At 35.7% G+C, this 24,451-nt stretch overlaps 1 protein-coding gene across 1 annotated transcript in view; it reads right to left on the bottom strand.

The window, feature by feature from the left end:
• PIK3C2G (phosphatidylinositol-4-phosphate 3-kinase catalytic subunit type 2 gamma) overlaps positions 1–23,567 on the bottom strand; it is a 289,697-nt gene extending 266,130 nt beyond the window's left edge. The window contains exons 1-4 of the mRNA XM_036301543.1: positions 23,445–23,567; positions 4,871–5,612; positions 2,424–2,506; positions 719–876 (exon numbers count right to left, since the gene is read on the bottom strand). Of these exons, the coding sequence (XP_036157436.1) occupies positions 719–876; positions 2,424–2,506; positions 4,871–5,533 (904 nt within the window). The 5' untranslated portion in view covers positions 5,534–5,612; positions 23,445–23,567. The remainder of the gene's footprint in view (positions 1–718; positions 877–2,423; positions 2,507–4,870; positions 5,613–23,444) is intronic.
• Between the last annotated feature and the right edge of the window lie 884 nt (positions 23,568–24,451).

Here is a 24,451-nt window from a genome sequence, read left to right on the forward strand (position 1 = left end):
ACTCAGAGCCTTGACTGGAGTAAGAAAGAAAAAGCAAAAGAATAAAAGTAAAATAATCAATGAAAAAATATTTCTTGGGACATTATTTGTCAAGAAACAATATTTGATATTTAGAAACTTAGTAGCAACTACATTTTGTTCAAATAATTAATATTGTTTTGCAAAATAGTTGACTATAGGTGAAATAATATAGTAGACCACTTTACAGACATTCTAAAACTTTAGAGAAATAAGAATTATCTGGTGAATTTAATGAAATACAGATCATTAGGATCCATTCCAAGAGACTTTGAGTCAATTTGATTCAGTGATTATGTTGGGCTGTACAGAGCTAATATAGTTCTATGTATCAATGTATAGTCTTACTCACAATTTACTTACATTTCAATTAAATAGTCATTTCTAATGCATTTTCATTCATATTTATCTAGACTCTCTTTAAAATTGGTTTTTAATATGCTAAAAATTTACTATACCAGCCATTATTTTATAGCAGGAAAATAAGGTGTCCTAGGTTGAGCTCTGTGAAGAGAGGTCTTCAACACAATAGCTAAACAAATGTTAACAAAACGTTTCTAGTTGTTTTCCTCATACTTCACTTCAGGGCAAAATACCACCTAATAATGCTGCACTTAATGATTTTTACTAGTGGACTCAAGGCTGTGTAGCCTATCCCAGCTTTATGTAGATTTTTATGCTTATTTGCAAGGTTGCTTACCATGTGGCATAAAATGAAGTAGTTGTGTTGAGTCACCAATAAAAATATTTATACTAAACTTAGTATTAGAAAAGAGTTGGTATGGAAATGCTGTAGTAGTGCTCCAGATCTTCCCTGAGTTGGAATAAATGTCAGCTGCATGATATGTTTCTCTGATTCTAAAAAACATAGGTGAAAAAATTACTTAGGACAAGATTATAAGAAACATCATGCAGAGTTTTCTATAGAAGATAAGAAATATGAAAACAAAAAGCAGCTGATTTGTGACATAGTGCTATGAAGTAGGCCAGATTGGTAAAAATTACAATTATACCAGAAACAACCCTAGAGGACTGTTGTTGAAGCTCTTCCACAAGCACCTTATGTGAAGCAGTTAAGAATACATTGCTATTTATAAAACATAAAAATTCACTCTTTATATAATGATTCCTTGCTTTATTATCATTGCTTCTGAAGCCTGAACTCTTTGCTTTGGTTTTTGTTTATGTCTAACTTTTTGAAGCTAGAAATCGCTCATCTTAATATCATAATTTGGTAAACAAATTTTCTTGTTTATCAAATTGGTAAATGCCATTTTGGGCTGTCCATTTTTCTTAAATTTTTGGATTTTACACATCTTTGAATTTTACATAAATAATTGAACTCAAAAGTCATTGTTATATTCTGAACAATTACTTTTTGCTCAAATGAGCCAGAGAATTGAATAATAGCTTCTTCTTGGAGCCAGAAGTCTTGAGTTTAATCCTGCTCTTCCATTTAGCAGTTTTATAGTCAGAGGCAAGTTATTTGACCAGTCTCATTGCACAACTAAGAATGTTTTTATCTATGGTCCTCACTTAGCCATGGTTTTGCTTCCTGTGCTTTTAACATCGTGATTAGCTAGTTAATATTAATTATAGGAAGAGAGTAAAGGGGAAGCCCGACATTATAAGCATGGCCATCTGGGCAGCTTCACCAGAAGGCTACAGCTTCACACTCCCCAGGAAACCACCCATCCATTCCCTGCAGATCACCAGGAGAAGGGATCAAACAAAAGGGGAGATGGGCACCTGCACAGGGAAGTTGGGATGATGTAGGGAAGGCGCTTGCCTGTCAGTCTTGCCTGGGGAACAATGGCTTGGTTAGGGGGTGGACCCCATCAAAAGTGCACAAAATCTTGGAAAGTTAAAATCCACAGAGAAATGAGCTTTCTCTCTCGTGTGCAACTTGTTCCCTCTCACTCTCTTGCTCTGTCACCTCACGTGCCCATCTGTTTGCATAGCCATGTGGCCTTAAGCAGCTGCATGGCCCATGGCCGTGTGGACCCCCCACAAAGTGGACTGCAGCTGGGAGTGCAGACTAAGTTAGCCAGATATTGGACTGGACTGGACGTTAACATGAAACAGAAATTATGGGCAATGGCCTTAATTCTGGCCCTGTTGAAGATAAGACTGGACTTTTTCCACGGCGAGATAGAAAAAGGTAAGAACTCCTTAATTTTACATCATCAAAAAAGTTTTCCACAAGAGAAAATTTATTTGACTATAGACAATAAGAATAATGCCAGAAGTTGAGTAATGATCCAATTTGTCATAAATTTATACTTTTCATTGCACTGAAGATTACAGAATATTTTATATGCCAAGTTAATCAGTTTAGTAATGTTAGATAGAAAAATTTATGCAGGTATAGAAATTTCAAATTTTAATGAAATAACAACACTTACTTTTTTACTTTGTCACAAAAGGAGGCCAGAGTCATATTACTGCCTTCAGGAACTTCAATTAGCTGAATGGAACAACCTATCAGCTTAAAATAAAAATTGTTAAATTTATATAGTTTGGTGTGGGAAAAAGATCAATTCTACCTTTTTTTATCTTTTTTTAAATATTTCTACTGTTTTACTTTTTATTTTTTTTAGATTTTTTAAATGAAGTAATACATATAGAAAATTGCACAAATCTTAAGTATATAATTTAAGTTCGGAGGGATGTATATAACTGTAACATCAGTATTCCAATCAAAATATAGAACATTTTCATTACTTTAGAAAGTTTCCCAGATCTCTTTCTGGCAATCTGGACATCTACTTGGAAACTATAGTTATTCAGATTTCTATTACCACTAATTAGGTGGTGTATGTGCCCGTACTTCTGGCTTCTTTCAATTAAATGATATATATTTTTAAATGTATCTATATTGTCTCACATATCAATAGTTCATCTTTTTTATTGTTGACTAGAGGCCCAATGCATGAAATTCATGCAAGAGTAGGCCTTCCTTCCCCTGGCTGACAGCACTGGCTTCCCTCTGGCACCCAGGACCCGAGCTTCCCTCTGGCCGCCAGCAGGCACCAGGGACTGGGCTTCCCTTTCAGCTCTGGCTTTGTCCGGAAGGTCATCTGAATGGATGTCTGGTCTAATTAGCAGATTATGCTTTTATTATTATAGATTAGTGGCATACTAGTGCATGAATATTCCACGGTTTGTTTATTTATCTATCAGTTGATGGACATTTGGGTTAAGTTTTAGAGTACTGTAAAAAAAAACCTTAATTTTTATATGCAAATATTTATATGGTCGTGTTTCATTCCTTGTGAATCAAGTTATAAATGGCTCAGTCTTAGAGTGGGCATACTATTAACGTTAAAAGAAATCCTTTTTGCCTTCTGTGTTTTGAATCTCTTGTCAGGTACATGTACATCTAAATGTATTATGTCTTCCTGATTGACCCTGTTATCATTCCTTTTATCATTATGAAATGACCTTTTGTTTCTCTAATAATGCTCTGCATTGCTTTGTACTTTTTCTGATATTAATAACCACGCCAACTTTCTTTTGCTGTTTGAGTGTTGTCTTTTTATTTCTTTTACTTTCAACGAATCTCTACCTTTGTTTCTTAAGATTGTCTTTTGTAGACAGTAGTAAAGTTTTTTTTATCTAGCTTGTCAAGTTTCTCCCTTTTATTTGGGATGCTTAGCCTATTCATACTTAGTATATCTATGGATATTTTTGGATTTAAGACTGCCATGCTGATATTTGTTTCTTCTATTTTATTTTGTTTTTCTATTTCTTCTTCCCTGCCTTTTTGATCATTCAACACTTTCCCTTTTCTCAAGTATTGATATCTTATACTGCCTGTTGTTCAATACCTAAAATTCAAAGAGTTTGTCTAACTTCACAGCTGCTTTCGGTGGTAAGGGAAAGCTGAGTACTTGGTACATTGCCATGATCAATAGTAGAAGTTCCTAAAATTCATTGACTTTCAATTTAGATTAGTTGAGGGGCTACCTCCTCTGCAAGTGCTTTGGACATAACTAGTTGTTTCTTCTCCAATGAACTCATCCTCTTATTTTGCTCTCTTACCTTTATTTGTTTGCAAGCTAATTTGAATTATATGCTACTCCTGAAATCAGGTGTCCTGTATTTCCTTCTTTGAATTTTCTAGTTTATCATGTATATTTTAAGAATATAATAAATAGTTGCTGAATAAATGAAGAATCCTTTTGCCTCAGTCTTTGAATAACAGTTGCAATAATATTTATTCTTCATACTTTGCTTCACTTGTGTCTAGACTCAGTATAAGCAGAGGAATGTTCAAATATAGTGTAAGAAACTCTATAGTTACTAAAATGATTGGAAAACTACTAATGAAACCATTAGGATGAATTGCACAATTATTATTTAATTTCCTATTCTTGGAATGATCCCAATAGAATTTGCCTGCCAACAGCATAATTGAGGAGCCTCTGAGTAAAGGGACATTTCTCCTAAGAATAATAATCTAAAGTTTTAATTCATGATAGCGTGACTCAGAATATAAATGTAATGAAATTTATGTGTGTTTCTCTGTGCATAATAACACGATAAAATAAAAGATACTATCATTGAAACCTCCAACTGTGGTATTTTTATCTAATAAAATGTAAATACTATAATATTTTATTTAGATTTGATGAAATGAACTTTCAAAATTATATTATAAAAATTATATTGCCCTTTCCAGAAAAAAATAATTAAGAAACATAGGATTAGTGGATAATAAATGCTTTTTCTTTCAACTGTAATATAATACATTTATTTATTTAAGGTAGTTACCTCATTACTAAATTAAACCAGCATATTATTAAATGATTTATATTCATATTTTTAGGTCAACATATATAACACATACCTCTATGTCCTTTGGCCATGAACTTTCACACATCCTGGGTAGTAAAGAACCTTTAAAGAGCATTGAAGAAGGTTCCACAGTGTTTGCATTTCTATTCCTTTTATTATCTTCTTTTGGCATGAAGTCAGTTGAGAAGGATGGATATATAGAGGGAATGCTCCCTTCAAATCCTATATGGTAGTTATGATTTTTATTTTCCAGTTCTGTTTGTGAATTAATTTGATCCAAACTAGCTGATGATGGGGCTAAAATATTAAATCTGTATACATCAGCATCATGACGTTTTCCTGTGGGGTTTCTCCCAGAGCTTTCTTTATTTACGTTTTGAGGATTTGGTAGCGCAGAAGGCCTAAAACCAATTACTGGTGTTTTTCTAACTTGGTGACAGGAGAGTTCTGAGCTTTTAGAATTGAATTCATTTAAGGATATTTGCAGTGCTTCATCTAATGAATGCTTTGGTGAACTGGGCACAGAAACGGTGTTTTCTTCAATTTCACTCTGATAGAATGGGATTTTATTATTGATTTCATCTACTAGCTGATCAAAACCTAGACTGAGTTGGCTAGAAGAAGGGGGTTCATTTACAGAGTGCAATTCCTGGTGCCCATGCTGTTCTTCACGTGATTCACTGGGATTTAGATCTGTTTTCCAACAATATGCCATTCTTTACTGTATATAACTGAGAGGGTTGACTCTGCTCCAAGCAACTCTGTAATGAGATTTTAAAAATATAGGATTGTTCCTAGAAAAACATAAAGAGAAACAAAAAGTTCTTTGATTAATTAGTAATAAAAGCTTGCAAGAAAAAAATAGGATGAACAAATATAAACAATTATTTTAAAATTTCTCTTTAGTGCCCTCGCAGGTTTGGCTCAGTGGATAGAGTGTCGGCCTTGCAGACTGGAGGGTCCTGGGTTTGATTCCAGTCAAGGTCATGTGCTGAGGTTGTGGGCTTCATTCCCAGTGCGGTCATGCAGGAGGCAGCCGATCTCTCATCATTGATGTTTCTATCTCTCCCTCTCCTTTCTTCTCTGAAATCAATAAAATATATTTAAAAATTTTCTCTTTAGCAAAATAAATAAGTCCTTGAGTAATATAAAATGCCATCAAGGCTCACAACATTAAAATCTGAGGGGGTGTATTGATTCATAAGACTCCCATGACAGTGAAATAATTTCCATTATGACAGGAGATTCATGAATCAACCCAAAGTCCATATTCCCCTTGGGATTCCTTTTGCTACTGAAGATCCACTTGCCTATATCATCATTATTTCCCTCTGTCTTCAGTCATCTATATGCATGTTAACATGCTAAAGGCTCTTTATTACTAGCTAAACAATGTCTTCTTTATCAGCAATCACTCAACCTTGTAAATACGGTCTTAACTTTTTCCTTTCCACTATATCAAATCTTCTTGTTAGTTGGTTAGACCCTTTCTTCTCCTCCCAAAATTCTTTTAGGTAATTGCAAATTCTTATATCACTTCTACAAAATGACTTCCATTAAGTTCATCAGTAAGCTTCATGTTAGTAAATTCAACTACCATTTATTAGCCTCTATTTCATTTATCTGCAATATTTAATTCCATTTGCCATACTTCTTATTTTACAGTTCCTTGCTTTCTTATGTTGGCTTTTCTGAACCTATTCTCTGAGTACTTTTTTGTTTGCCTTTTCTCAAAAAACTCCTTTACCTATTATTCATTTTCCACTTGACTCTTGTCAGAGTTTCTTCTCAATTATTCTCTCTTTATAAGTAATTTTATTCCTCCTGTAGTTTAAACTACCACTTGCATGTCTAGACCATTTTTGTTAGGACCTACTCAATATCTCCTCTTTAATTTTTTAAATCTCCAGGAGAAAGTCCAAAAATTAAATTATAATTCACCCAAGAACCTGCTCCCATTCTAGTGTATTCCATGACAGAAAATGGCCCAACCATCCACTCAATTGCTTAGACCAAAAAACAGGGTTTCATCTTCAAAACTTCCCTCACCTTTATTCTTCTATATCCAATAAACCACTAGTTCCTGTAGGAAATCTCTTTTCCTCTCTCTTTGAACACCGTCACAATCCTATTCTAAAGCTTTCATCTTCTCACCAGCAATGTTATATTGTCTCTGAAACTGCTTCTACATTTTCTGCAATCTGTTTGTTCGTGTGCCCTACAACTATTTTTAAATATTGTAATTATATATTTAAGAAATAAACTCAATAGCTTCCCAAGAAATAGGTTTACAGTGGTTTTCAACTATCTCAAGATAACATCCATAATGTGTATATGTAAGATTTCTCTTCCCCTTAGATCACTAGTCCACGTTAGTCTTTGTCACTAATAACTCAATACCTCGTACTTTGCTTTACTCAAAGTTGTTGCTCATTTGTATTTGTTGAAACAGATGATCTAATAAAATTTGAAAGTTATAATTTTTAAAATTTATAAATTATAGTTTATAAATCATAACTGAGTATCAGAAAATAAAATTGAAAAGTATTGTGTCACTTTTATGGATTTTTAAATTTCTTTAATGATTATATGGATATATGTTAAAGACAAAACATTTAAAGGATAATTATGATAATAATTAACAATCAAATATGATTATCAATCTGTTTTGCAATGGTAATTGATTTTTATTATATTGGCACTAAAATTGACTTAAAATTGATAACACTAAACAATAAGCACATTTATTATATTCTACTCAAGAAATTGAACTGATAAATTTGTGAGATATTTTCAAGGGATGTAAGTAAAAAATGTATAGAATAAAGTGTAACCAGAAAATAGATCTATAAAATATGGTTCCAAACTATTCTATTCATGGGTTACAGTGATCCATTGTTTAGCCAGAATCCCCTTTTTGGTACTTGCTATTTTTTAATCTCCATGTTTTTAGTGAAAGCTATGTTTCATTAAAGCAAATTATCCTGCTTCATTTTTCTCTGTCATGGAACTCAGAATTTGTCGGCAGGGTATGACTTTGACAACCAGAGTTAATATCCTGTTCCAGGCTTCCTTAGCCTCCTCTGCTCTGTCTTAGCTTAAACACAGTAAGTGTGGCTGGTGATATAAAAATGACTTTTACAGTTTTGGTGGCTTCAGAAGAACTGATTGAGTTTTAAAAATTATTTCTTAATTTCGTAGAGTCATTAACGAAGGTCTTTAAAAAAGGTACCAGTGATCTGATTCTGAAATTAAAGATCCATTTAGGCTGTGCTCCATTTGTTTCTGTGAATAATAATGATAATCATATCTAACATTTTTGAGACCTCTGTGCTACTGCTCTACATACATGTACATATTTACATATGTTAACATATTTATTTCTCATCTCAAGCTGTGATATTATTATTACCACTTAACAAATGAGGAAACTGAAAGGTAAATCAACTTACCCAAAGTCTCAGAATTTGTGTTTACCAATTTGTTTTAAACAGGAATTAAAGAGAGGTGTATGGGTGATCATGCCATATTCATATGACATTTAGAACATGCCTGGATTTAGGCACTGAAACACATATTAACTCAACTTGAATTATCGCTACTGAGAAGAGTAGAAAACTTTTCAATTTTTATTACTAGCAATATTTTTTCAAGCATTTTTGGCAGCACTAAAACTTGAAATGGGTTAGAAGCCTGTCTAAAAAAATCTCATTATCATGAGATAAAGGAGAATGAGATATACTTACTCACATTGAAAATGTAATAAAAACTAAACCTCTTCCAGATCTACTTTTTCAGTATTACACTTGTGGTTTTTAAGAAATTTCTCATAATTTAAAAGCTCTTAGCCATCACAATTTAAAAACTGGAGTATTTCTTAGTTTATAAGCTAATAGAAATGCCATTTACTGTCAGCTGATGAATATCTACACTTTACATTATAAAGTAATGCATAAAAGAAAGTCATATAACTTGAATTTGAGGCAGAACTGTTCATACAGATTAGCAGCAATAAAGACATAATTGAGAGGTTATCAGTTCCTGATTTAAATAAGACTGTAAAACTATAGAAAACATACAGTAAAGAAGAATAATGTTTCTACATCCCCATATTCCCATGGCTTAACCCCTGGAACCTGTCAACATATAAGATCATGTAGCAAAAAGGGATTAAAGGTTCAGGCGGAATTAAGTTTCCTGTCTCATTTTTTCCCCATTTCTAATTTGAAATTTAGTGATGAGGAAAAACATTTTCATGACCTCTGATATGTGTTTCACCTAAGAGAAGACAAGAGGTACTTAGGGAAAACATTAATTTTCAGATAGTCTCTATAGATTCCTTTTTAAATGAACAAGTGGCATTTTCTTATTCATATATAATCCAACTAGTGGCTTGGTGCACAAAATTTGTTCACATTAAAAGGGAATTAATTAGAGGAAATATTTTAATATTGCTATTTGCCCTTTCTCTTTAATAGAAATGTGAGACATGAAAGGAAATGAGTAAAATGTATGTGAAAATAATACATAATTTTATTAATAAATAAACAATAACAAAATGGTATAACAACTAACACATTTTATAAAACAAAAACATAATATGAAAACAGAAAAAAACATGATATAAAAACAACATTGATGCAAACAATGACTGATAAAGTGATTAAACTTATTCTAATATCTCCTTGTACACCACATTAAGAGTGAAAAAACTTTAGAGTGCTTGAATAATTTCACTTGGGATGAAGTATTTAAACTTTAACTTTAACGTCACATTCTCTGTCAATAACGCCGGCATCTTTCAGCTGCAGAGCTACGTTATATCAAAAGTTGCTCTTTAGACATAGTCCCACCTCCCTGCTGTCACAGTCTGAGATGCAGGTGAATGAGTGTCCTACCTGTCAGGCCATTGAGAGCTGTCTGACCAACGGCTGATTCTGTGGGGTGGGACTTCCCACAGGCCGGCCACTGGCAGGGCGGGGCAGAGCAGAACACTGGTGTCATCTTGGTGACAAAGGCAGGCATCCCAACCTGCCCAGGCCGCTCTGCACCTGGGAGCGCTGCCCACCAGCCCGGATCATCTAAATATTCCAGGTTGCATTTCCTATGAATGAGGCTAGAACCTGATCAGCATCCTCAGCAGGGCTTTTATTCCCTGTGGCTAATTTGGGCTTCCTCATATTGTGGTCTCAGGAAAGCTGAACTATTTTCATAGGTTTTAAGAGGCAGCATTCCAAGCAGCCAGGCGTCCCGCCCTGCCCCCGCCACTCCATGCCTGCATGTGCTACCCAGAGGCCCTCTGCAAGGGGAGCAGTGTGGAATGTTGGCATCATTGCTGTGACAACGATGCCAGCATCCTGGCATGGGTGCCGCCATCTTTGTTGTGGAGTGATGGTCAATTTGCATATTTTGTCTTGATTAGATAGGATAGGTACTTCACCTCTCATTAGTCTGCCTCAAGCTTCCTATTCATGAAAAATTTGAAGCTGTCCCTTATTCATATTTTTGAGAGATGCTGACGTCAAAAAGCAATGTATCTATTCATGCATCTATTTACTCATTTGCACATTTACTTATTCAGTGTTTCCAAGTATATTAAGTCCAGCAGTGTGCAAAGCCCAGAGAATACTAAAGTGATAAAACAGCTCTTGCCCTCAAGCAGCTCATAGACACAAATTCATCATACAATACAATATGAAAATTACTTTAATAGATGCAGGCTCCATGTCAATTGAGGGGATTTTATATAGACTACTACTAAATGTGTTTTACCATAGAAAAAGCAGAAGTAGCATTTATGAATGCCATAGTCAAGGTTTGAATATTGGGTATGTTTTTGTTTAGAATGTACAATATATCACAGATAACATTGTGCAAGTCATCCAGACCTAGTTTCAAGGATGTTTTAGTTGTGTTTTTTTTAAAATATATTTTATTGATTTTTTACAGAGAGGAAGGGAGAGAGATAGAGAGTTAGAAACATCGATGAGAGAGAAACATTGATCAGCTGCCTCCTGCACATCTCCTACTGGGGATGTGCCTACAACCCAGGTACATGCCCTTGACTGGAATCAACCCTGGGACCGTTCAGTCCACAGGCCTACGCTCTATCCACTGAGCCAAACCGGTTTCAGACCGGTTTTTTGAGCCAAACCGGTTTTTTAGATGTTTTGATTCTTAAGTATTGTTAAAATTACAGCCCTAAACATGATAGATAAAGCAGTTAAAGCAGTGATTCATTCAATTCTTCTTAGTAAATAATACAATGAAAAGTCAGCCTCCAGCTCTGACATTGCTTTGGGGAAACAATCTAGTGGGAATGAAGCCCACTGCATGCAGGACAAGGACAGCTAAGGAGTACGTATGACACCAATGGAAGGCCACAAACACAATTCTTATAGCATCTGCAATATGACACTTGGTGGAGGGTCCCTAAACACAGGCTAGCGATATTTTGGTAAGAGCTAATAATGCTTTAATTATTGTCAAACAAATCTACCTGGAAAACATACCAAGATGAGAATTTTGAACAGGTCAAAGCAGTTGTGGATACTGTTTTTCAGGTCTCCTTCCCCTACTTAAGGGTCTGTTATTGAGTGTTCTATTAGTAATGAATGGCTGAGTTAGACAATTATTTTTATTTTCAGGTTTTTTTAAAAATTAAATTTATTTCTTTTTTAAAATTTCAGAGTGAAAGGGAGGGGAAGAGAGAGAGAGAGAGAGAGAGAGAGAGAGAGAGAGAGAGAGAGAGAAACATCAATGATGAGAGAGAATCATTGATTGGCTGACTTCTGCATGCCCCCTATTGGGGATTGAGTCCACAGCTGTGCATGTGCCCTTGACCATAATCAAACTTGACACCCTTTGGTCCTTAGGCCAACACTCTATCCACTGAGCCAAACCGACTAGGACTAGACAATTATTATTATTATTTTTTTTAATATATTTTATTGATTTTTTACAGAAAGGAAATGAGAGGGATAGAGAGTTAGAAACATTGATCAGCTGCCTCCTGCACACTCCCCACTGGGGATGTGCCCGCAACCAAGGTACATGCCCCTGACTAGAATCGAACCTGGGACCCCTGAGTCCACAGGCCGACGCTCTATCCACTGAGCCAAACCGGTCAGGGCTATTATTATTTTTTAAAAATATATATTTTATTGATTTTTTACAGAGAGGAAGGGAGAGGGACAGAGAGTTAGAAGCATTGATGAGAGAGAAACATCAATCAGCTGCCTCCTGCACACCTCCTACTGGGGATGTGCCCACAACCAAGGTACATGCCCTTGACAAGAATCAAACCTGGGACCCTTCAGTCCACAGGCCGACACTCTATCCACTGAGCCAAACTGGTTAGGGCTAGACAATTACTTTTACCTAGAGGCCCAGTGCACGAATTTGTGGGTGGGGTCTGGCCAGCCCACTCCTATGGGGACCGATTGGGGCTGGGCTGGTGGAGGGAGGGGCTGTAGGAGGTTGGCCAGCTGGCCCCACCCTCTATCTATCTATCTATCTATCTATCTATCTATCTATCTATCTATCTATCATCTACCTATCTATCTATCTATCTATCTATCTATCTATCTATCTATAATCTATTTATCATCTATCTATCATCTAGTCTATTTTTGCTTGGACAGGTGTAGAAATAATGCCCATCTCAGTAACAATGAATATCCCTAACATCTAGATTGTTATCCTACTAAAAGAAAGCAGGGCTACTTGAAGAGCCAGTTGATTTTGGGGACTAGGAAAGATAATATATAAGATGAACCTAGGAGATCCTACATCTCTAGTTAGTAAGGAAGCTACCAGAGAATGCAAGTGTGCATTAATAGGACTTGAGAGCCAACTTGGAAAGGCTCCATTGGCCAATAAGTACAATAACTGAAATGGAGGAAAACAGCAAATATGTTTAAATGCGTGTAATCAGAGTGACACAGATACACACATACAAGTCACTAATCACCCTTGTAGAACACAAGGTTAGTGCAGTACATGCTCAAACACGTTTGAATATTTTTTATATGAACTAATCACTGGATAAGTATGTTATAAATGAGGCAAAGTTTTTCTTTGTAGAACTTCAACTAGAAAATGAAGAAATGATAAAATTGGGTTATCAGGTTATCAATATTTTATAATAAGTCATGAATTATAAAATCTAGGCATCAAGCATTGATGACTGCTCACATTGCAAAAAGAGAGGCAGCCAGGGATTTTGTGCTTTCTGATGAAAATTCAAATCTACAATAAAGAAGTCCTGCCAAAAAATCTAATCTATTCTGATTAACCCTCTAGATCCAAATACCAATAGACAGAAAACACAGAGGGTAGAGGAATATGTTAAACTAAATCAGGGTAGAAATACAGAAAAAATAAGCTAGTTTCATTATCAAATAAATCGCAAAGGGATAAGTGGAGTAGGAATACAGTAATTGCAAAAGGGTGAAAAAATATATTCATCCCACACAAATCAAGAGAGAGAGAAAGAGAGGGAACCAAGCCATGTATTTTTAGAGATACACACTTGGATGATGAAACTACATCGAAAAGGGCAGAAATTATGTCAGAAATGTTTATTCTTGGAGAGAAGAAGGGTATTTGGGTTGCAGGGCACATGGAGGGTTTTTGGGTGGTAGGAAAGGTTTATTTCTGGACACTGAGGGTGATTAGAAGGTTGTTTAACTGATAATAGTGCATGAAGCTGTACTTTTGTTTTATGTAGTTGCTAATGTAAATATTGAAATAGGAATTGGTAGCTTGATTTGTTGGACATATGGAACTCAAGGATTTGTACAAAATGTAAGTAAAGATGCTGAGTATTTGCATAGGTGATTCTTCAGTTCAGAAAATAGATCTTATAGCCGAAGCCATGAAACTTAAGAGAGTTTGGGGATTAAGAAGAGATATAACTAATCTGAGAACAGAATCCCAATGTGGGAGACAACTAGTATTTATAGTCTGAGAGGTAGGAAGAAAACTGTACAAGCAACTTCCTTTCAAAATCCTGACTTGGAAGTTGCACATATCACTCTGCTCACATCCATTGGCTTGAGTATATAGCCACGGGAAGACTGGAAAAGGCAGTCCCTTACTTTGTTGCCATGAGACCAGAAAAAAAGAAAAGAAAAGAAGGTTCTATTATTAAAAGGAAGAAAGGGCCTTATTTTGAACATTTATAGCGGGCTGGTCCTGGAGTTCTCTGGGAGACTTGGAGTTACAATGTGAAATCATGATGCTGAAACCGGTGCAAAGAGGAGAAAAAATCCCTAAAGGATGTGTCGGAACTAGTTCAGTGGATGTTAGTAAATAGAAGGAACATAGATGCAAGATGTCATGGGACGCTGAAGAGTGGAGTTTATACTGTGTTGGAAGAGATAACCTGTAAGACAGTGGCAATCTAGAAGAATGTTGACCGTGCCTTGTCTTCCTCCATATGAGGGACATGGGAGGAAGAACAGCTTCCACAGGAGAGACACAAAGGAGCAGAGTTCTTGGAGAGAGTCAGATTTCCCTTTAGGGAAAGAAAAGGGAAGATGGCTAAAGAAATTCACAAAGCATTTTGCAGAGATTAAATCTCAACTGGAAAAAATACCTCCCACCATGCATTTTACAAGTTTTGATTTCTGTCACTCTTACATTAAAGGGACAGAGAATACAAAACACTAGTAAATCAATTCAGCTCTAGTTCTTAAAATTATCTGTTTAATTGAAATATATTAAAAATCTTTTAAAGTAATAATCCAGTAACGTCCTATATAATAAAAGCCTAATATGATAAGTGTCTGGTCATTCGGCTGTTCCACCAAAGTGTAATATGCTAATGATATGCCAAGGCCTCTCAACTGCTCACTATGACATTCATTGACCACCAGGGGGCAGACAGTTGACCCGTCGACCAGTTGCTATGATGTGCACTGACCACCAGGGGGCAGACTCTCCGACTGGTAGGTTAGCTTGCTGCTGGGGTCTGGCCAATCAGGGCTGAGTGAAATGGGTCAAACACACCTGGGAGCCCTCCTGCGGTGCTTCCAGCTGGCCAACCTCCCGCATCTCTCCCTGGCCCAGATTGTGCACTGGTGGAGTCCCTACGCCTGACCTGTGCCCTCTCGTAATCTGGGACCCCTCAGGGGATGTCAGAGAGCCAGTTTCAGCCCAATCCCACAGGGGTAGCGCTGCTCAGCCAGAAGCTGGGCTCATGGCTGGCAAGCACAGCAGCGGTGATGGGAGCCTCTCCTGCCTCTGCAGCAGGGCTAAGGAAGTCTGTCAGTCAGACATCCCCCGAGGGCTCCCAGAGGAGAGACCTCATGAGAGGGCGAAGGATGGGCTGAGGGAACCCCCTGAGTGCATAATTTCATTCACCAGGGCTCTAGTGTTAGTATGTTAGAATATTCTAGCAAACAACTTCACATTTATCAAAGTTACATTTTTAGAATATGTAATTTTGTTCTTCTATTCTTTGTATTATTAAATAAATATAAAAGATGTATACTGTTATATTTATTTCTATCTAGTTTCAGCTTCATTGTTCAACACTAACAAAACTGAGCAAAATTTCCCATACATGCAAAGGTTACACTTATTTTTGCAAATATTTGAGAATAGAAGTAAGTAGCAGAAACCAGTTAATAACAGTTTCTTCTTTGGGGGAATTCTAATATGGATCTGAAACTGAATTGGTAAATAGTTTTATCTCATAAATGAAATTTCATTACATGGTAGTGACTTCTCAGGATTGCTTTGAGAATTGAGCAGCTGAGCAAAATTCGGGATGGTAATGCTCCATTAGCACCGTCTGTGTGGATGTAGGAGAAGGGAGAAGCGTGCACGCCACACAGTATCCATCACTGTTCTAGTAGCTAGAAACATGTCTCTGTTTTTCACCAAATAAATGTAAATGTATAGATGAAATAAATATTGAAAATATCATAGATGTGTAGAGATAAGTCCTTAATTATGCTCAGCATTACCATAGTCATTAGCACAAGATATAAGTTCTCAAGAAACATAAATTTCAACTGAATCTTTGACAAAGTTATTGATATAATGAATTTGATTGAATATGATTTAGAGAGAGATCCTAGAAAGTTTTAAAAACCATGTATAAGGAAAAGCCATAATTATATGATGCATTGGTAATTTTTAATGCTTCTAATAACATGTCTATTGTACCGACACATACAATGAAATATACAACAAGATGTTCCTTTTAAAATCTGATTAATATGTATGGCTTGAATAACCATATTTTATTTTTACTATTTAAAACAAACATATATCTGAAAAGCATTTGTCATATGATTCATTGCATTGGGGCTACAACAATAGGACTGAATTGAAACATTAACATAGAGAAGAGTTAAATGAATTAATGTATAAAGTTTGAATTTAAAAAATAGACAACCAGACAAAATTAGAAAACTTTAAAACAACCAAAAAACCTTATAAATAACAAAAATAAAAGCTGGTCAACACACTGTGAGTTTAGTAAATGAGTTTAGTTCCATAACCTTAGAATAATGGTAATAATAAAATAAATGAAGGGATTTAAGATCACTCCAGTTGAATTTCTTTTTTTAAAAAATACGTTTTTATTGATTTCAGAGAGGAAGGAAGAGAGAGAGATAGAAACATCGATGAGAAAATCATTGATTGGCTGGTCTCCTGCATGCCCCACATTGGGGATCCAGTCTACAACCAGGGCATATGCCCCTACCAGAATCAAACCGTGACCTCCTGGTTCATAGGTTGACACTCAGCCAGGCCAGCCAGGCCAGTTGAATTTCTTTAGAATTGAATCTGGATGGTAGTATGTGATTTTAAAAATTAACCAAATATTTTTTAAAGTGAAAAATCAAATGATATTTATTTATAGTATAACATTATCAATAAAAAAAAAGACTGTCAACCATTCATCCAATCGTCCATAAATAAAGTCAAAGCAGATTAAGCTGAAATGGAATAAGAGGAAAATAAAAGCAAGTCTGGCACTTGCTTTATTATCTGCCAGCATGCAAAATGGTAAGGAGATGACTCATTTCCCTGCTACTGACCAACTGGGAGATTCAGGCTTATCAATTCTCTCCATCCTCACTCCCAAAATTGTTGCTCTGCTGCATTGCAACACCTTTCATTGGCAGCCAGAGCCACTTTACCATCCCTCTGCTTACATTATTTCTAAGACTACAATTTGCTTTAGTGAAAAATATCTGGAGTCCACAGTGACTAAGCATTTGACATGCTTTATTTGAGAATGTGAGGTAAAATACCATGAGAAAGTGCAAAGGTTGACCATTTTTGGCAAAAGCAGAACTATATGTTGATTAGAATCATCTAGAAATATGCTTACCTTCTCAAAGTAGTCAAACAGAAAACAACAGCAAGATAAATGAAGTCCAGAACTCAGAGAAATTAAGTGACTGCTAGTGACCAGTAATTAATTAGGTTAAGTCTGTTTATATTCACTGTCTAAGTGAAAATGAGAAATGTGTTCTAACAGCCACCAGGTAAACAATGAAAGCAGTCAGATGAAGCTACAGACATTATTTATGAGTAATCAGTGGAGACAACTTTCCTTCCTACAGGATGAGTATTTGGGGAAAAAAAGTGACACATAGACGTGGAAATATTCTGCAAGAACTAAAATGACTTTAAAGTTGAGACAAAAGAGGAGAAATTAGTTTTGGAAAACATATTTACTTATATGATAAAAATTAACTATGTTTCTTATAAAATTAAAAAACTATTCTATTACATAAAGCAGAAAGATAAAATAGAAACCAAAATACTAAAATGAAGAATAAAGATATAGAATAAATTGGTTGAGAGATTTATGAATAAAAATGGAGCTTGGTGAGATATTGATATGTAAAGAAACTAAAACTTCACTAACATTAAAATTGTCATTAAAAGCAGAATTGACATAAAAAACTAAGTTTTGAAATAGCATTGAGGAACACTCTATGAGCACTGAAAAAAATGAAACCACGATAGAAATGAATGAGTGACACTATTGCAATTCCAACAGTCTGAATAAACACCTGACATCATACTATTGAAATCCTAAATATAATCAGAACAAATGAAAAGACTTAACATTGAAAGTAACAAAAAAGGAAATCTGAACTAAATAAATCTGAATATGCATACATACCTGGCACATACACACATGCAACCAGGAAAAATTACTAATTTTTTAAAATGTCAAAAATAAAACATTTACCTATCAAAAAGAAAGGGGGAGGGGAAGGATGAGAAAAAAGAAATCAAAATTATCCTGAATATAGACTTTATCTTTAAATACTAACTGTCCTCAGGGAACAATAAATACATAGTTTTGAGGTTAAGTATATTTTACATCAAGTATTCCTTTGCCATATATTAGTGATAGCAGCTAAAAAATATTTTTCATGTATGTAACTGCTCAGAAACTTTTGTATACTCTTTCAATGAAAAATGTTGACAATATTTTAATCAAAATAGAAATTTAAGAATAGGAAACTAAGATCAATCATTTAAAAATCAGATAGCATTGACTTAGTCTAAATAATTATTACAAATATAATTTCAAACATAATAATTTTAAAATCATTCCATATTAATAAGCTGGGTGAAAAAAATAGAGACTAGTTCAATTAAAACTAAAAGGCACGCTAAATTTTCTGTCTTACAAGAGAAAAGGGAAATTGAATATGCTATATCCTTTTTACCTATGATTAAGAAAACAATGCTAGAAAGAGAAGCAGCAACTGATACCTTAGTAATACAAAGGATTATAAGAAAATATTACTAACAACTACATGCCAACAAATTGGACAATGCAAACAAAATGGATAAATTCCTAGGAATACAGAATCTTCCAAAACTGAATTAAGAAGAAACAAACCAATTGCAACCAACAAAATCGAAGCAGTAATCAGAAAACTCCCAACAAACAAAAGTCCTGGACCGGATGCTTCACAGGTGAACTTTACAAAGCAATCAAAGAATTAACACCTACCCTTCTCAAATTATTCCAAAAAATTCAAGAGAAGGGAAGACTCCCTAGCTCATTTTATAAGACTTGCATTATCCTGATTCTGAAATGAGATAAAGACACTACAAAGAAAGAAAATGTCTCTGATGAAATATCACTAACAAATATCCCTGATGCAAAAACCCTCAATAAAATATTAGCAAACCAAATTCAGCAATACATTAAAAAGTTCATATACAGTTATCAAGTGGGATTTGTTCCTGGGATTCAAGGATTGTATATCTTCAAATCAATTAATGTGATATACCCCATAAACAAAATGAAGGAAAAATCATATGATCATATCAATAGATGCAGAAAAAACATTTGACAAAATCCAGCAACAAATTTGTGATAAGAATTCTCAGCAAAGTGGGAATAGAGGGAACATACCTCAACATAGGAAAGGCTGTATATCACAAACCCATACCTAACATCATACTCAAAGGGGAAAAAGTAAAAACAGGCTATTTGATAAATGGTGTTGAAAAATTGGACAAGTACATGAAAAAAATGAAACTAGAACACCTTCTTACATCATATACAAGAATACACTCAAGCCCTAACCAGTTTGGCTCAGTGGATAGAGCGTTGGCCTGCGGACTGAAAGGTCCCAGGTTCGATTCTGGTCAAGGGCATGTACCTTGGTTGTGGGGAAATCCCCAGTTGGGGGTGTGCAGGAGGCAGCTGATCGATGTTGCTCTCTCATCGATGTTTCTAACTGTCTATCCCTCTCCCTTCCTCTCTGTAAAAAATCAATAAAATATAAAAAAAAGAATACACTCAAAATGGATTGAACGCTTAAATGAAAGACTCAAAAATCATAAAACTCATGAAAGAAAACATAGGCTATAAAATATCTAACATTTCTCTTAGCGATATTTTTTGATATATCTCTTTGGGCAAGAGAAACAAAAGAAAAGATAAACAAATGGGACTACATCAAACTAAAAAGTTTTTATATGAAAGGAAACCATTTATAAGTTGAAAGACAATTTACTAAATAGGAGAAGATATTCACCAATGACACATCTGGTAAGGAGATAATATCCAACATTTATAAAGAACTCATAAAACTCAAGACAGAAAAAAAAATCCAATTAAAAGCTGGGCAAAGGGACCTGAATAGACACTTCTCCAAAGAGGACATACAGATGGCCAATAGACAAATGAAAAAATGCTTAACATCACTGATCATCAGAAAGATGCAAATTAAAATCACAATGAGATATCACCTCACAGCTGTCAGAATGGTATCAATAAATCAACAAATAAAAAATGTTGGTGATGATATGGAGAAAAGGGAACCCTTGTGCAGTAATGATGGGAATGCATCCAGCATTGAAAACAGTATGGAGATTCCTCAAAAAATTTTAAATGGAACTGCCTTATGAACCAGCCATTCTAGTTCTGGCTATATATCTGAAGAAACCCAAAACACTAATTTGAAAGAATATATATGCACCTCCATGTTCATTGCAGCATTATTTACAATAGCCAAGATATACAAGCAACCCAGGTACCCATCAATAGAAGAGTGGATTGAAAAAAAAACAACCTTAAAAATGGATAAATTTTATTATAAAAGAATTATTGATAAGGTTTAATAACAGTGAAAATTAATTTGTGCATAAATAACTATAAGAATTCACTTTTTGCCATCTATGATTATCTGTGTCATTTCATCAGGTCATAAATATGGGGGAAAAGTAATTACTTATTTAAAAATACAATGCAATATGTTTCTGGATAGGAAATGACTAGTGTATCACTCTTCTTTCTAAGCTCCAAGGGAATTGTACTCTGCTTTTCACTCACTGAAGAGGGCTTCCTCAGGACAATGATGGTTACAGCTCTGAGAGAAAAATCTTGAAATTATGGCCTGTAGGCTCACACTGGCGACATATGAGTTTATTGATTCAATGAATCAGTTAACTCATCTACATAATATGAGCCTTTTCCATAGGAGCTGGATGAAGTTGTCTTTATTCATTTACCAGCTCAGTCACGGTACTATTTTCTTACGTTCCATTCACAAACTTGCTTTTCCCATGCCCCAGGTGGTAGGTAAACATGTATGGAGTGTGATTAGCATGTCAGGAAAAGAGACCCTGAGCTCCAACATCTTGATTCAAATCCAAGCTCTTAATGATGTTTTTTTAAAAAAATGTATTTCTCTCACAGCCATTTGGCCTAGAGTTCAAATCCCCCTAGTATTAACTACAACAATCAAGGCTTGACTTCAACAAGACTGCGCACAAAGACCACTAGGGGGTGCACCAAGAAAGCATAAAAAATGCGGAGACAAAGAAACAGGACAAAACTGTCAATGGAGGATATTGAGTTCAGAACCACACTTTTAAGGTCTCTCAAGAACTGTCTAGAAGCCACCGATAAAGTTACTGAGATCCTCAAGAAATCTAATGAGACCCTCGATGTTATGATAAAGAACCAACTAGAAATTAAGCATACACCGACTGAAATAACGAATATTATACAGACTCCCAACAGCAGACCAGAGGAGCGCAAGAATCAAGGCAAAGATTTGAAATGCAAAGAAGCAAAACACACCCAACCAGAAAAGCAAAATGAAAAAAGAATCCGAAAATACGAAGATAGTGTAAGGAGCCTCTGGGACAGCTTCAAACGTACCAACATCAGAATTATAGGGGTGCCAGAAGATGAGAGAGACCAAGATATTGAAAACCTATTTGAAGAAATAATGACAGAAAACTTCCCCTACCTGGTGAAAGAAATAGACTTACAGGTCCAGGAAGCGCAGAGAACCCCAAACAAAAGGAATCCAAAGAGGACCACACCAAGACACATCATAATTAAAATGCCAAGAGCAAAAGACAAAGAGAGAATCTTAAAAGCAGCAAGAGAAAGAAACTCAGTTACCTACAAGGGAATACCCATACGACTGTCAGCTGATTTCTCAACAGAAACTTTGCAGGCCAGAAGGGAGTGGCAAGAAATATTCAAAGTGATGAATACCAAGAACCTACAACCAAGATTACTCTATCCAGCAAAGCTATCATTCAGAATTGAAGGTCAGATAAAGAGCTTCACAGATAAGGAAAACCTAAAGGAGTTCATCACCAACAAACCAGTATTATATGAAATGCTGAAAGGTATCCTTTAAGAAGAGGAAGAAGAAGAAAAAGGTAAAGATACTAATTATGAACAACAAATATGCATCTATCAACAAGTGAATCTAAGAATCTAGTGACTAAATAATCTGATGAACAGAATGAACTGGTGATTATAATAGAATCAGGAACATAGAAAGGGAATGGACTCACTATTCTTGGTGGGGAAAGGGGTGTGGGGGGTGGGGAAAGAGACTGGACAAAAATCGTGCACCTATGGATGAGGACAGTGGTGGGGTAAGGGCAGAGGGTGGGGTGGAAACTGGGTGGAGGGGAGCTATGGGGGGGAAAAAAGTGGAACAAATGTAATAATCTGAACAATAAAGATTTACTAAAAAGAAAAAATAAAAAATATATTTCTTTATTGATTTCAGAGAGGAAGGGAGAAGGAGAGAGAGATAGAAACATCAATGATGAGAGAGAATCATTGATTGGCTGCCTCCTGCACCCCGCCCCCTACTGGGGAATGAGCCTGCAACCCAGGCATGTGCCTTTGGCCGGAATCGAACCTGGGACCCTTCAGTCTGCAGGCCGATGCTCTATCCACTGAGCCAAGCCGTCTAGGGCCTTAATGACATTTTTAAAGACGTAGGTGAAATCATTCATAACTTACGTGACATGAGTTCTTTAACCTTTCTAAGTCTGTTACCTGTCTACAATATTACATTAGACAATGCATTTTAAAAGTTTAACACTATACATGGGTTACACATTATCATTATTTTTTAAAAGTGGGTTATCATTTCTATCTTCAATCCTAAGTATCAGATATCTAATTATTTGCCGGGTAAGAAGGGGGCGATTGGGACACACACCGGTTCACAGTGGCCTTCAGCGAGCTGCCAATACAGAGGCAGACAGACAGGGCATGGGAGGAGGAGCCCAGCGTGGAGTGACAGAACAGAGAGAAAACAGCTGCTTTTTCCAGCAGGAGCTCTAATCAGCTGGAAGCCCATATGTTAAGAATATCCACCCTTCATTTAATAAGAATTTCCTTTTGGAGTTGCCATCAGCATGCAGTCTATAGACAACCTGCATTAGCTTCAAGGCAGAGGGGAAATGTGCACAGAGAAAAAAATCTACCCGCAGACATGACTGAACTTGTCTCAAGACTGAGAAACATGAGAGTGAGCAGTTAGGAGATGATACAAAGGGTCTGGTATCCATGCAAGCTATGAAGTCAGCCTTTGCGAGAGAGGGAGAGAGAGGAGACTGGAAAGAGGAAGAGAGGAAGGAAGAGAAAGGAAGGGAAAGTGAGAGAAGGAATAATCCAGGCATAATCTGTACTTCTAGAAAAGATCTATCTTCTGGAGAACAAATTGACTCAGTTTTAAATTCATCTACCACCTAAGTTTCCCAATATCATTAGCTACGTTGCTAAAAAGAATGCACTTGGATTAAAATATTCTCCTACGTATTTGGTGAAGTATAGGAAGTTTGTTGCAGTCTCTTACCTGAAGTATATATCTTCCAGAAATGAAACATAATCTCGTTTCTTTTCAAGAGTGAAATATGTTCATACAAGCTAAAGCACTTCTATTTCAAGGGAACATTATGCTTCCACTGGAAGCTTATATTCCTGTTTGGCAGGTTTGGCATGTTTGGGAATCTATTTTTCATCAAACACCGGAGGGTTGTATGGGAAAAAAAAAAAAAAAGGAGTTTGCATAATGAATAAGGATTTAAGCCAAAAATGCAACAATGAAGTAGCTTCTCTGTGAGAAACAGATGTTGTGGCAAAAGAGACTGACTAGCAATACGATGCAAAAGAAATATATATATTTTAAAATAGCTAAAGAGAGAATATTTCTCCTGGAAGTACTTTTGCTCATGCTATCATGCATTTGAATGTGGAAGCAGATCAGGAAGGTGGAAACAGTGATTTAATTCACAGAAGAGCAGAGCCCTTGAAAACGCTGCTCTAGCCTTTCTATTAGTTTCACTTTCAAATTACTTTCTTTATTTAATTAGGATTTAATATATTCACATTTTTGTCTAGCTTAAGAAATTGCCAATTTTGTTTGCTCACCCTCAGGACTCTAGCTCAATTTGAAGTAAAAATAATTTTTATCATCTAATCATATTTTAAAAATAGCAACAAGGAGAAATAATTTACATGGTTAAGTAGAATGTACTATAAATGCAGGTAGTTTGTTGTCTTGGTATACTACTGCTGAAGATGAGTCAAGCTGTTGTCTAGCCTCAGACCTTGGAGATTCTTCCACAGTAACCTTGCCAATATGATAGAATTTAATAGTCCTCTTTAAAATTGAATGCAAAGAGTTATGATCCAAAACCTTGAGACTGGCTACATGCATGCTTTATACATGCTCAGCATTTTCCTAACCTTCATACTCTCTCATTATCTATATATATAATAGCCTAATCAACCATTTCGGCAGAACGGCCAGTTGCTATGATGCACACTGACCACCAGGGGGCAGACGCTCAATGCAGGAGC

The sequence above is a fragment of the Myotis myotis genome, unplaced genomic scaffold (assembly GCF_014108235.1).
Source record: "Myotis myotis isolate mMyoMyo1 unplaced genomic scaffold, mMyoMyo1.p scaffold_m19_p_3, whole genome shotgun sequence".
Classification (NCBI taxonomy): Eukaryota; Metazoa; Chordata; class Mammalia; order Chiroptera; family Vespertilionidae; genus Myotis; species Myotis myotis.